The following is a 12,036-nucleotide window of genomic DNA, read 5'->3' as shown; positions in this document are numbered from 1 at the left end:
ACTCCTATAAATAATGTACTACATTTTCATAGCGAATTAAAGAGAACATGAAATAAGATCAACCAACCATCCAACACAAAAGTATTGGCAGGTATTCTTAGTGGGACGCATTTTAGTGAACAACTTTATGTTATATATTCAAGTAACTGCTCGACCTGTGCATTGCCAAAAACTTCTTTGAACTTACTAAAGAAAACAACTAAAGAAACAAAACGGTCGCATGATCTCCAATTTCTCAAGGAGAAAGACTGATGTTTAACCGAAGGTGGTTCATAAAAAATATTAGCAGCTTGTTACAACATGTATGAAGGCGCCGACTATTTAAGCTTGAGAAGCAGGGCACATGCTGATTTACTTGGACCTTTTTGATCTTCTGAGAATTTTGCATGTGCCCCGACCCTCCAGCTTAAGTACCCCCTTAGCCCTGCTACTAGTGGTGGCAAAATGAATAAAAAAAAACCAGTTACATATCCATATTATCCACTAAAAATGGTTTGGATAATGAACTTTATAAAAATGGGTCAAATATGGATAAGATCCATACTATCCACTTGAAAAATGGATAACCAATGAGTTTAACTTTTACATCTGCAAAGACTCAAATTTGGGGTTTCTCAAGTTTGGGAGACTAGAAATTCTGCCAAAAGTGATCATATGCAAGAAGTCATGAATAATATGAATATCCATATCATCCGTCGGTTAACCCATTTTTTATATGTGGTAAATATGAGCCGGGTCGGATAATTTATCCATTTTTACATTACTCGTTTTCAACCTGCCCATATCCGACCCGACCCGCCCGTTTGCCACCCCTACCTGCTACTAATTTTTCAAACTCAAATTCAACGTCTAATCAGTGGCGGAGACACATTGTCCTAAAGGAGTTTATCCAAACCTCTATAGTGGGAAATTATAGATAGAAAGAGGCAAACATCCTTGCACAGAATCCTGCTATGCCATTGCATCTGAGTATGGCTACATAAAGGCAGGACAATGAGCAATTCAGGTAACTCCTTAATTAACTGTTCTCCCCATCCTTTTTTAATACATTGAAATAGTTAAGTTTACATTTAGTCACATGAGCTGATTAGTTACTATTAAGTAATGACCTTTTAAATAGCTTCATACAACAGCATAAATTGATTAGGATGTAAGTAGAACAGTAACTCTTAAAAACTTGGTTTTCCAAGAGCTGAAGCTGCTGAATCCACATGAAGCAGTAAACATGCATAGAGTTTTTGCTTCAATCTATCAACTGTCTGGACCATTTCTTTATTCAAGGTTGACTTGCATCTTAGCTTGTCCAACCAGTCGTTTGCATGCTTAAGCTGTGACAATGCAAGAGCAATTTGGTTGTTTGATTCTTTTTGTTGTACAGCGCGTACTTTCTTTTTATGATCCTGCTCATCCAGCCGAAAGCCAATATCAAGTGCTTCCTCCAAGAATTTCAGAAACCAGGACTGTATTTCATTAAATAGAACCTCTCTTAACTCCCTCATGCCTCTGGAACCATCTCCTTTTGCCCACTCTACCTTTTCAGCGACAGAAACTTCGATTAAAGGCTTCATAGACTTGGGAGTACTTTTACCATTCAAGGAACGTGTTTCCTTGCCCGCTTTCTCCTTCTCTTGTAAAGATAACTTTGAAGCAAAGTTATCTAGGATTTGGTCATTTGTCTTAGCATTCGATTGTTGCATGAGCTGGTTGAGTGTGAAAAATTTGGCCAAATTGAGATGGGGGCTCTCTGGTGATGCAGATGAGCACAGTTCAGCAAACATGCTGGAAAGAAAAAATCACAGCGCATCAAGAAAATAGAAGGTGAATAACTTGATGCAATTCCAATTGAGGCCCTGAACAAACTTTTTGGCTTATATTGTACTTACCTCAGGGAATGAAGAAGATTGGTTGCTGTCAATTCTTCTTCTTGAGCTTCTGCCGCTATTAAAGAAGCTAATTTTTTCCTTCTAAGGATACCCTTATTATAAAGACAAAACAAAGAGAAGCGTAAGTACAAGCGGATCATGTTGATTCTCTAACGAGTCATCTACATCTTCTTCAAAACATTTAATCTTAAAATTATTCTTTATTTTTCCTTTGCTGCATTTTTATGAAGTGGAAGCTATGTTGCTCGGACTCTTCAACAATGCCGATGGGTGTGTGCTAGATCCTCCAAAAGTAGTGCATTTTTTAAGGATCCGACATGGGTGAGACAATATTTTTGGAGAGTCTGAGCAACATAGAGTGACGGTCAATGACTAAAAGTCTATGTCTATCCCCGGAAGAGAATCGCCTCATTAAGGAGCACTAAATTGTAGACCTTTAAAGTCAACTCTGCCTTTGGCAAGAGTTCAGTAAATTGTTGATAAAGGGGATTCTAATATTAGCAAAATAATGGCACGAATATCAAAGGAGTGCGCATAGAAACAGATTTACCTTCCCTGGCTTTGCAAGGTTAGCCGGTAGTGAGGACCAGGGTATGAGTTTTTCAGAAAATGGACTGTTCTCTGTAATGTTTTCTTGTTTGCTGCTTGTGCGTTTCAAAGTTGAAAACCTTGGCGTTATCAAAAGCTCCCTGCTATTGAACTCATTGACATCTGAGTTCGGAGAAAATGCATCAGAACGACCACGGGAAGGAGTTGTAGGCCGAGTCTGAAATTCAAAAGCAGAAAAAATCCTCAGCAATCATAGAATATAGAAATGGAATCATAACTGTTTCACATACTCCCTCTTGTTTTCCTATTTAACCAGTGGATTCCTTATAATTCTGGTGTTTGGAAAACAATTGGTATGTGTAAAAAGACATGCAAACTTGTTCTATAGAAGCAAGCATATTATACAAGCTATTTTTTCTTCCCTTTTATATAAGTATGTCGTTCCAAAAATAGTCAAGCAACAGCTAAAATTCAATTCTGCTGCACAGGGCTGTAAGGTATTGTTTTGGTAAGTGACTATGCACATTTAACTTTCAACTAATACAAAGTTATCATTTACTCCCGGAATACAAGTTTTGGCAAATTTAGCAAATTTATGTCAGAATATTCAATTCCTCTCATTTATGAGATAGTAATTTTGGTACTTCTACTCTTTTATATTGGTTAGAGTGGAATTAGTTACAAGAGCGACAAAAAAGGGGCGCTTTTATTAATTACAAGTCAAATGTGCTTCACTGAACATCAGGTGAAAATTGAAATGTATCAATAATTTAGGGATCAAAGCGCAAATAACACTTGATTTTATGATCCCGCTTGCATTAATATGAACTTTAAGCAAGTGAAACAGATGAATAATGTGATGAAGGATCATACCTGACCTTTAACCTCTGGTTGTTTCCCTTTCAAAGGTCCAACTTTGTGATCTGATCCATTACTCTCATTTTCAACGCCTTTCGCTCCATTACCTTGATCATTTCCACCAGTCTTTGTGTTCTGGTTTGATAAACCTTGCATATACCTCGATGCAACAACCGCCTTCTCCTCTTTGATAACAAGTTTCTTCTTTCGGTTCTCTTTTTTCAACTCTGGCAATTCATTGCACTTTTGACCAGTATTATCTTCCTGATCAGTTTTAACAGAAACCTCAGATGATTCCAACATTTGCATCAGATCCTTCGGGTTACCTACAAATGGATGTCGCCCTGGAATTGGCCTCACCCCAACTAAAACCGGAACTGGTGTTCCAGCCTCCATTCTGTCAACATAAAAGAACTGGCCAAGTTGCAATTTGTTGTTCAAAATGAGCTCATTATCTTCTTTCGACAGTGTAACATAAGTCGAATGAGAAGAATCGGATACTTTGATAAAGAAACCGTGGTTTGGCCACAATTCTGAACCACTCAAGGCAGGGACAATGCTGATTACTTGTAAAAGAACTGATCTATACTCCCCGCGAACTTTGACATTGGAGTTCATACTCTGAAGAAGCTTAATCAATACGTCTGGTACGAGGGACGCCATCTTTTCCCTTCACCCTGTTGCCCCTAAAACCTAAGATAATTCATGTTAACAAAATTGAATCAGCAGGTTAGATGCAGTCTCAGAATCTGGGGATGCCTCATTAAGACAGTGGTTTATCAGACAAGTTATAATTCCAAAACCATTACGAATGTCATGACTTGCAGCAGCAAATGCGAGACTCTTTGTTATACTCTTCCTCTCTGCTTGATTAGTTAGTTCAATTTGTTTGATCAGAGCAGCACACAAAAACATCTCTCTCTTCGCAGCTTTGAAGTCTATAATAATGAAAGCACATAGCGAAACTACTACAATAACAAACAAGAGCACAAGCAGCAAATATGCTTGTCTAAGTGTCCTAAAAAAGTTCATTTCGTTCATCGTACAATTTTTAACTATAATATTTCTTCATCATACTAAATTATACCAATGTGCTCCATTAGAAGAAATGATACTTTTAGTCATGCAATGGAAAAGCAAGAGTTTTAACTATAAACAAGTGTTACAAGAAAATGATAATGCCCCTCCCCTAAACAGCTGTAATTTTTTATTTATGAAGCGACACATATTTACAATGGTGTGAAGTTTGTGAATTTAATCTAGAGGACAACTTCCTAATAACAAGTACAGATCCCAGATAAAGAAGGAACAGTTGGGGTAAGTTGACACCTCTTAGGAATAGTAAGCTATGACCATAAAACCGAACCCAGCCTAAACCAACTAGCTCAAGATTGAAACATAGTTGCACCCAAGGGCGTGGCCTAGTGGTCAATAAAGTGGGTGAGAACCATATGTCTCATGTTCAAATCCCAGCGGAGTCAAAAAATACTAGGTGATTTCTTGTCATCTATCCAAGTTTTGGTGGACAGAGTTATCTGGTACGTATTGCTCGTGGGGAGGTGGCAGGTATGTGCGCGCAAGCTGGCCCGTACACCACAATTATCAAAAAAATAAAAATGAATTGAAGCATAGTTGATATTTAAAGTAACTAAAGCATACCTGAACAATATGGTGCACCGGTGGAAGATAGCCGGTATTCAGGTGAAATAGTCGAGCAAACTACACCTTTGTTATCGGAAGAAGTAAAAAATGGTGCACCAAGAAACAGTAAGACAGAAGAAGGGAAGAAACCAGAGGCAGAATAAACTAAATGGCAAGTGTGAGAGCAATCCCTGTGCAACGAAAACAAAATCCCAAATAAGAAGAAACTTTGTGTATCTTTCCATAGCAGGCACGTTTGTGTCAAACTTCCCTTGGCTTCTAAGCCAAGACACCAACTTTCTGGTCCTATCTTCAAAGGGCCCCTTAAATTCTCTTCACCTTCTTCAAATGACCATTCTGCCCCATCTCCGATTATGACTCCTTTGAAACATTCTTACCATATATTTGGTGGGTAATCCAGCCAGTTTGGTTTGTTGTTCTGCTGGTCAGTCGACCATTTTAAGGAAGAGGGGATGGAGCTGTTTTATAGCTGTTTAACGGGCCGGGTTGACCCGGTTTCGGATCAGTCCAGACCGGTAATTAAATCGGATCGGTCCGGATCGGTGGTAGGGGGCCGGGTAGGGCTGGGTTTGGGGGTAAGGGGACGTATACATTTTCCTTACCGGTTAACCGGATTGGTCAAAACCGGTGAAGGAAAATCAATGTTGAACCGGTTAACCGGACCGGTTCAAGGACTATTTTTTGAAATTTGTTTTTTTTCAATTCATTTGACCGTTGCCCAACGGATATTTTGCAAGAATAACCTTTTTTGGGTAATTTTTTTAAAAAATAACACTTTTAGTAATTACTAATTTAGCCCTTTGAAAAACTATAAATACACCCCCTCTTCTTCATTTCTTCACTCATCTCTCATTTCTCAAACTCAAATTCCCAATTGTCATTCTCTCGTTCTTCACCTAAATTGCAATCAACTATTTGGCTCTCATTTTTTTTTGGAATTTAATTTATCGTATTATTTGAACTTTGAACAATTGACGTTTTTTCGTGGTAACATTGGAGTTGCGAAAATCATCAAGTGTTCAATTTATTGCGGAAATGGTGCACTCCTTCCAACTCTTTCTCTTATTTACTATTTTATTTGAATATTTAATTTTTGTTAGTAGTTAAATTTTCACAATATGTTTAATGCTGCAAAAAGAGTTTGTAATAAAGTTGCTAATCGGGGAAATCGGAAAAATAAAAAAAGAGGTACTACTTCAACATCTAGTAGTAATTTAAATGACTTTACACATGTTTCTGAAATATCACCTGATAATAATATAGATTATGAACAATTACAGGAAGATTTCGGTATAGAAGACGAGGAACTTGGAGATATATTAACACATGGTCACCCATCTGAATTTAACACTCCAGAAGATGGCCAAGAAGTTCATATTGATTATGAAGAACTTACTAAGGCAATCCAAAATCTTTGAAGTTCTGGATTTATATTTAATAATTAAACTTTGAATTTACTCTTTTTCATTAATTTAGTTGTTGCTAAATATAAACTTTAATTTGCAAGTTTGAAATAAAAAAAAGAACTTGCAAATTATAAGTGCAATTTTTTTTCATCTTCATTGTATTCTATTATCTTAAATTCTTAATGAAATATTCAAATATAAAGATTTTAAAGCCTTTGCATCCTTTATTCAAACACTCTTTTTATAAAATTATTTTTTTGTTTTATATTTTTACTTTATCTTAATATAAATTACGGTAGTTATACAAAATACAAAAAAAAAAAATTACAAAAAAACCGGCCCTCCCCCTTTGGCCCGTAACCGTTCCAGTTCATTAAATCACCGGATGGGCCCGGAGCCGATAAAATCGATTGGGAAAAATCGGTACTGGACCGGATTGGTGACCGACCGGTCATATTTTTCAGCAACCTGAACCGGACCGGCTCGGCCCCCTGTCACCTTTAAGGTGTTTAGAGAGTGAAAAAATATTGAATTTTTCTTTTGTAAGTCTATGTAGGACTATCGAAATGACAATAATTTATTGGCGGAATACGTCATAGCTCCTTAAAACTTATATTTCATATATAGGCACTTGAACTAAACATGTTTCAATAGAGTACCTGACCACATGATAAAGTTTTCTAGGGCTCGAGCGCCCATTGTTAATATACTGTAGTTGTAAAATAATTCTGGAGAAGAAAACAACGTATAAACAGAAATGTAGAAGAAACATAATTTAATTCGAGCCCACTGGATTCATAGTGTTTCCTTAAATAACTTAATCCCCTCTTAGTACCCGAGGTTGTGGATTATTTTCTCCCAGGATAGAACGGATTACACACTGGTGTAGCAGTACTTCAAACCCCAGTGTTTCAGCGAACACAATGAACGGTAGCAAATCACACTTATTGTTACTTTGTTTGTAGTTAAAACAATGTAGAAAGGAAGAGGAGAATTCAGAAATTTCGTAAGGAAAATCTGAAGGTTACGTAAATGGCTACTTACGTAAGAGGAAAATTAATTTACCGTTACAAAAACCTAATTTGGATTAAAATAATGTTATGTTAATCTTAATATTAACAAATAAATTTAGTTCAAAAAATTAATCAATCAATTATTTGACCGAATACGAAGCCGACGCCGAGCGAGCGATGACGACGACGACGCGAGGCTTGCCTTCTTCTTAACTCTTTAAGAGCTAGAAGAAGAGCAATTATGTATATACCCATCAAAAGTCTTTTCCTCTTCCAATATGGGACATTGTCCCTTTGTCAAGGAGGGAAACTCAAATATTTTATTTTCCCTTCATTTCCCATTCACCCTCTTTTAAGCTAAACCAAGCTTACCCCCAACAACCCCCACATGAATGGGGAATGGCTATATCACGGAAATATGCATGAAAACTGTGTAATTTGCAAGCAAGGATTAATCGCAACTGGATAAGTAAGTTTTCCTTTGAACTTTCCGTAGTAAACTTATGTCGGATATACTCGGTCAATCGGTAGATTTGATATCTTTGAACCGTCGAACTTTGGTGTATACCTAGAAACTATAAGTCACACAATCAACCATTAACTATCCTTGGTTCTCATTGTTGTGTTCGTTTCAGCCATGAACATCGTCTGGTTTCATAAGTGCGTAGAGAATTGGCCTTACAAAATTCTCCTTGAAGTGACTAACACTTCACACTTATATAGGTGATTCCTAAACGTGTCATCCCGTAGATACACTATTTGATATACCCCGTATCAAATTTAGAAACCATTAAAAAGCCTTAATATTTTATCCTTGGTACTGAACATTGTCTCATCACAAGAATGGACCAAAATTTTAGTTGACAATGTTGAACCGTCATTAATGACTTTGTTTGATCTTCTTGAACCTAGATTTTGGGATCTTCAGTCTTCTAGGTAGAGTTACCGCCACAATAACTTGTTCTCTGCCATAGTCCCATTCCCCTCGATGATTTCTCAACTACCTCTCTAGTTAGACCTTTCGTAAGTGGATCTGACACATTATCGCTGGACTTTACGTAGTCAATTGTGATAATTTCTCTAGAGAGTAATTGCCTAACAATTTTATGTCTTCGTCGTATATTACGAGATTTACCGTTATACATAATGCTCCCAGCTCTTCCAATTGCTGCTTGACTATCACAATGTATGCATATTGGTGCCAACGATTTGGGCCAAAATGGAATGTCTTCCAAGAAATTTCGGAGCCATTCAGCTTCTTCATCGGCTTTATCTAAGGCTATGAACTCAGCCTCCATTATAGAGCGGGCAATACAAGTTTGTTTGGACGACTTCCAAGGTACTGCTCCTCCACCAATAGTGAATACATATCCACTGGTGGACTTAGATTCAGTTGAACCGGTGATCCAATTTGCACACAGTATCCCTCAATCACCGCAGGATAATCACTGTAGTGCAAAGCAAAGTCCTGGGTATGTTCTAAATACCCCAAAACTAGTTTCATTGCCATCCAATAAGATTGACCTGGATTACTTGTGTATCGGCTCAATTTACTTATAGCACAAGCTATATCTGGTTTTGTATAATTCATGATATACATTAAACATCCCAACACACGAGCATAATCCAATTGTGATATGCTTTGGCCTTTGTTCTTTGCTAGTGCAAGATTCACGCCAATTGGAGTCTTTGCAACTTTAAAATCTAAGTATTTGAATTTTTCAAGTACTGTCTTAATATAATGAGATTGTGACAATGCCAGACCTTGAGAAGTCTTATGGATCTTAATACCCAGAATTAAATTAGCAACTCCCAAGTCCTTCATATCAAATTTGCTAGTTAGCATACGCTTAGTCGCATTTATGTTGGCAATGTCATTACTCATTATCAGCATATCATCAACATATAAGCAAACAATGACTATGTGATTTGGAACATTTTTAATGTACACACATTTATCACATTCGTTTATCTTAAAACCATTTGACAACATTGTTTGGTCAAATTTCGCATGTCATTGTTTAGGTGTTTATTTTAGTCCGTAAAGGGACTTAACAAGTCTACATACCTTTTTTTTCTTTACCTGGAACCACAAACCCTTTAGGTTGTTCCGTGTAGATTTCTTCATCCAAATTTCCATTTAAGAAGGCCGTCTTAACGTCCATTTGATGAATTTCAAGACGATAAACCGCAGCTAATGCTACTAATGTTTGTATGGACGTAATTCTTTTAATTGGAGAGTACGTATCAAAATAGTCAAGACCTTCTCGTTGTCTATACCCTTTGACTACAAGTCTTGCCTTATATTTATCAATAATGCCATCATCTTTCATTTTTCTCTTAAAATTCCATTTAGAACCCAACGGTTTATTTCCATGAGGAAGATCAACTAATTCCCATGTATGGTTGTTCAATATGGATTCTATTTCACTATTGACTGCCTCTTTCCAAAATAATAATTCCGAAGAAGACATAGCTTTTTTAAATGTTCGAGGCTCATTTTCCAATAAGAATGTCACAAAATCTGGTCCAAATGAAGTAGACGTTCTTTGACTTTTACTATGTCTTAGATCTTCCTGATTAGACGTACTTTCTTTTGTTTCTTCACGACGTTGTTTAGATCCTTCACCAATCGACTCACATTCCTTTTTATACGAATATATATTTTCGAAGAACTCAGCCTTTTCTGATTCTATAACCGTATTATTATGAATGTCGGGATTTTCTGATTTATGAACCAGAAATCGATATGTTTTACTATTGGTCGCATATCCTATGAAAACACAATCAATGATTTTCGGTCCTATTTTTACTCTTTTGGGTTTAGGAACTTGCACTTTTGCCAAACACCCACACACGTTAAGATAATCCAAGTTGGACTTCCTTTCTTTTTATTTTTTATATAGAATGGATTGTGTTTTGCTATAGGGTTACTCGATTTAGTATCCGATTAGCCGTAAGAATGGCTTCTCCCCACAAGTTCTGTGGCAAATAAGAACTTATCAACAATGCGTTCATCATCTCCTTTAATGAACGATTCTTTCTTTCTGCAATTCCATTGGATTGGGGCGTGTCAGGGGCCATTGTTTGATGAATAATTCCATATTCTAAATATATTTATTCAAAAGGAGATTTGTATTCACCACCCCTATCACTTCTTATCATTTTGATTTTCTTGTTAAGTTGCGTTTCAACTTCAGTTTTGTATTGCTTGAATGCATCTATTGCTTCATCTTTACTATTAAGTTAGTAAACATAGCAATATCGAGTACTATCGTCAATAAAAGTTATGAAATACTTTTTTCCACCGCGAGATGGTATTGACTTCATGTCGCAAATATCTGTGTGAATTAAGTCAAAGGATTTGAATTCCTTTCAACTGACTTATAAGAATGTTTAACATACTTAGACTCCACACATATTTGACATTTCGATTTGTCGCATTCAAACTTAGGCAATACTTTCAAATTAATTATTTTTTGCAAGGTTTTATAATTAACATGTCCCAAACATTTATGCCATAAATCATTTGACTCAAGAATCAATCCACCATTCCTTAGGATTTACCACCAGGTTGCATTCAGACAGCATAGCACACAAGTCATCAATATCCTCGTGCTTTCAACCATATTTGCTTGACCATACTTCTTGTCTTTCCTTGGAGCATGACAATCTGTAGATTTGTGTCCAGCTTTCCCACCGTTGTAGCAGTTTTCTTTGAACCGCTTCTTGCTTGGGTTGCTTTTTGGTCCAGAAGCCTTCTTCCTCTTTATATTATTTTGAGGAGCATCCTTAACAATGTTTGCTCCCATTATTGTTGAGTTTGCACGGCCTTTCTTTTCAGCAGCTTTGTTGTCCTCTTCGATTCTCAACCGAACAATGAGATCTTCAAGCGACATCTCCTTGTGTTTGTGTTTCAAGTAATTTTTAAAGTCTTTCCACAAATGAGGCAACTTCTCAATCATCGCTGCAACTTGGAATGCTTCATTGATGACAAGACCTTCAATGAAAATTCTGTTAGTAATAATAATATATAGTAATTAATACTTTCAACATAAGTATTAATTCGACTTATACCTTCGACAAAGAGATCGTATATAATTACTTGCAATTCCTGGACTAGGGTAATAACATACTTTCTATCTACCATTTTATAGTCCAAAAATTTAGCGGCAACAAATTTCCTCAACCCGGCATCCTCAGTTTTGTATTTCTTTTCAAGCACAATCCACAGTTCCTTTGACGTCTCCACCTTACTATAGACGTTATACAGATCGTCCTCCAGCCCGCTAAGAATGTAATTCTTGCATAAAAAATTAGAATGCTTCCACGCCTCAGTCACGAGAAAGCGTTCATTGTGTGGAGTTTCATTAGGCAGAACTAGAACATCTTCCTTAATAAACTTCTGTAGACTTAAAGTCGTCAAGTAGAAGAACATCTTCTACTGCCACCGCTTGAAATCAATTCCGGAAAATTTTTTGGGTTTTTCTGCCGGTGCCGGTGCCAATGCCGGTGTTGTTCGGCTTGTGCCGGTGTTGTTCTTATTTGTCGATGCATTGGCAATCACCATAGGAACAGTCTGGTTTTCGTTCTCAGTCGACATTTCTGTAAAAGAATGACACAAACAAACGTTTAATATACGGTGAAGTTTTTATATCTTCAAAC

The 12,036-nt window shown here is 36.8% G+C and overlaps 2 protein-coding genes across 3 annotated transcripts; both read right to left on the bottom strand.

Moving 5' to 3' along the window:
* Window positions 1-1,007: 1,007 nt before the first annotated feature.
* LOC104115113 (uncharacterized) lies at window positions 1,008-5,385 on the bottom strand. Of its 2 annotated transcripts, none has more exons than XM_009625685.4 (5): window positions 4,950-5,385; window positions 3,306-3,976; window positions 2,434-2,649; window positions 1,884-1,975; window positions 1,008-1,779 (listed from the first exon to the last, which is right to left on the bottom strand). In XM_009625685.4, exons 2-5 carry the CDS (start codon window positions 3,951-3,953, stop codon window positions 1,170-1,172), a joined length of 1,566 nt encoding a protein of 521 aa, XP_009623980.1. In that variant the 5' UTR covers window positions 3,954-3,976; window positions 4,950-5,385; the 3' UTR covers window positions 1,008-1,169. The 2 variants fall into 2 exon arrangements, with proteins under 2 accessions (XP_009623980.1, XP_009623979.1); XM_009625684.4 differs by having other exon boundaries at window positions 3,306-3,983; window positions 4,950-5,384.
* Window positions 5,386-10,934: 5,549 nt separating this feature from the next.
* On the bottom strand, window positions 10,935-11,809 carry LOC138903265 (uncharacterized). The gene is made up of 2 exons (XM_070191204.1): window positions 11,508-11,809; window positions 10,935-11,385 (listed from the first exon to the last, which is right to left on the bottom strand). Exons 1-2 carry the CDS (start codon window positions 11,807-11,809, stop codon window positions 10,935-10,937), a joined length of 753 nt encoding a protein of 250 aa, XP_070047305.1.
* Between the last annotated feature and the right edge of the window lie 227 nt (window positions 11,810-12,036).

The sequence above is a fragment of the Nicotiana tomentosiformis genome, chromosome 12 (genome assembly GCF_000390325.3).
Source record: "Nicotiana tomentosiformis chromosome 12, ASM39032v3, whole genome shotgun sequence".
Classification (NCBI taxonomy): domain Eukaryota; kingdom Viridiplantae; phylum Streptophyta; class Magnoliopsida; order Solanales; family Solanaceae; genus Nicotiana; species Nicotiana tomentosiformis.
This window is presented reverse-complemented; position numbering and strand designations above follow the sequence as displayed.

Coding starts and splice junctions, on each gene's coding strand:
- LOC104115113 (XM_009625685.4), bottom strand. CDS start 3,953: ATGGCGTCCCTCGTACCAGACGTATTGATTAAGCTTCTTCAGAGTATG. Junction 2,650..3,305: donor AACCAGAGGTTAAAGGTCAG/GTATGATCCTTC, acceptor TTTGAATTTCAG/ACTCGGCCTACAACTCCTTC. Junction 1,976..2,433: donor ACCTTGCAAAGCCAGGGAAG/GTAAATCTGTTT, acceptor CTTTATAATAAG/GGTATCCTTAGAAGGAAAAA.
- LOC138903265 (XM_070191204.1), bottom strand. CDS start 11,809: ATGTTCTTCTACTTGACGACTTTAAGTCTACAGAAGTTTATTAAGGAA. Junction 11,386..11,507: donor TATAAAATGGTAGATAGAAA/GTATGTTATTAC, acceptor TATTACTAACAG/AATTTTCATTGAAGGTCTTG.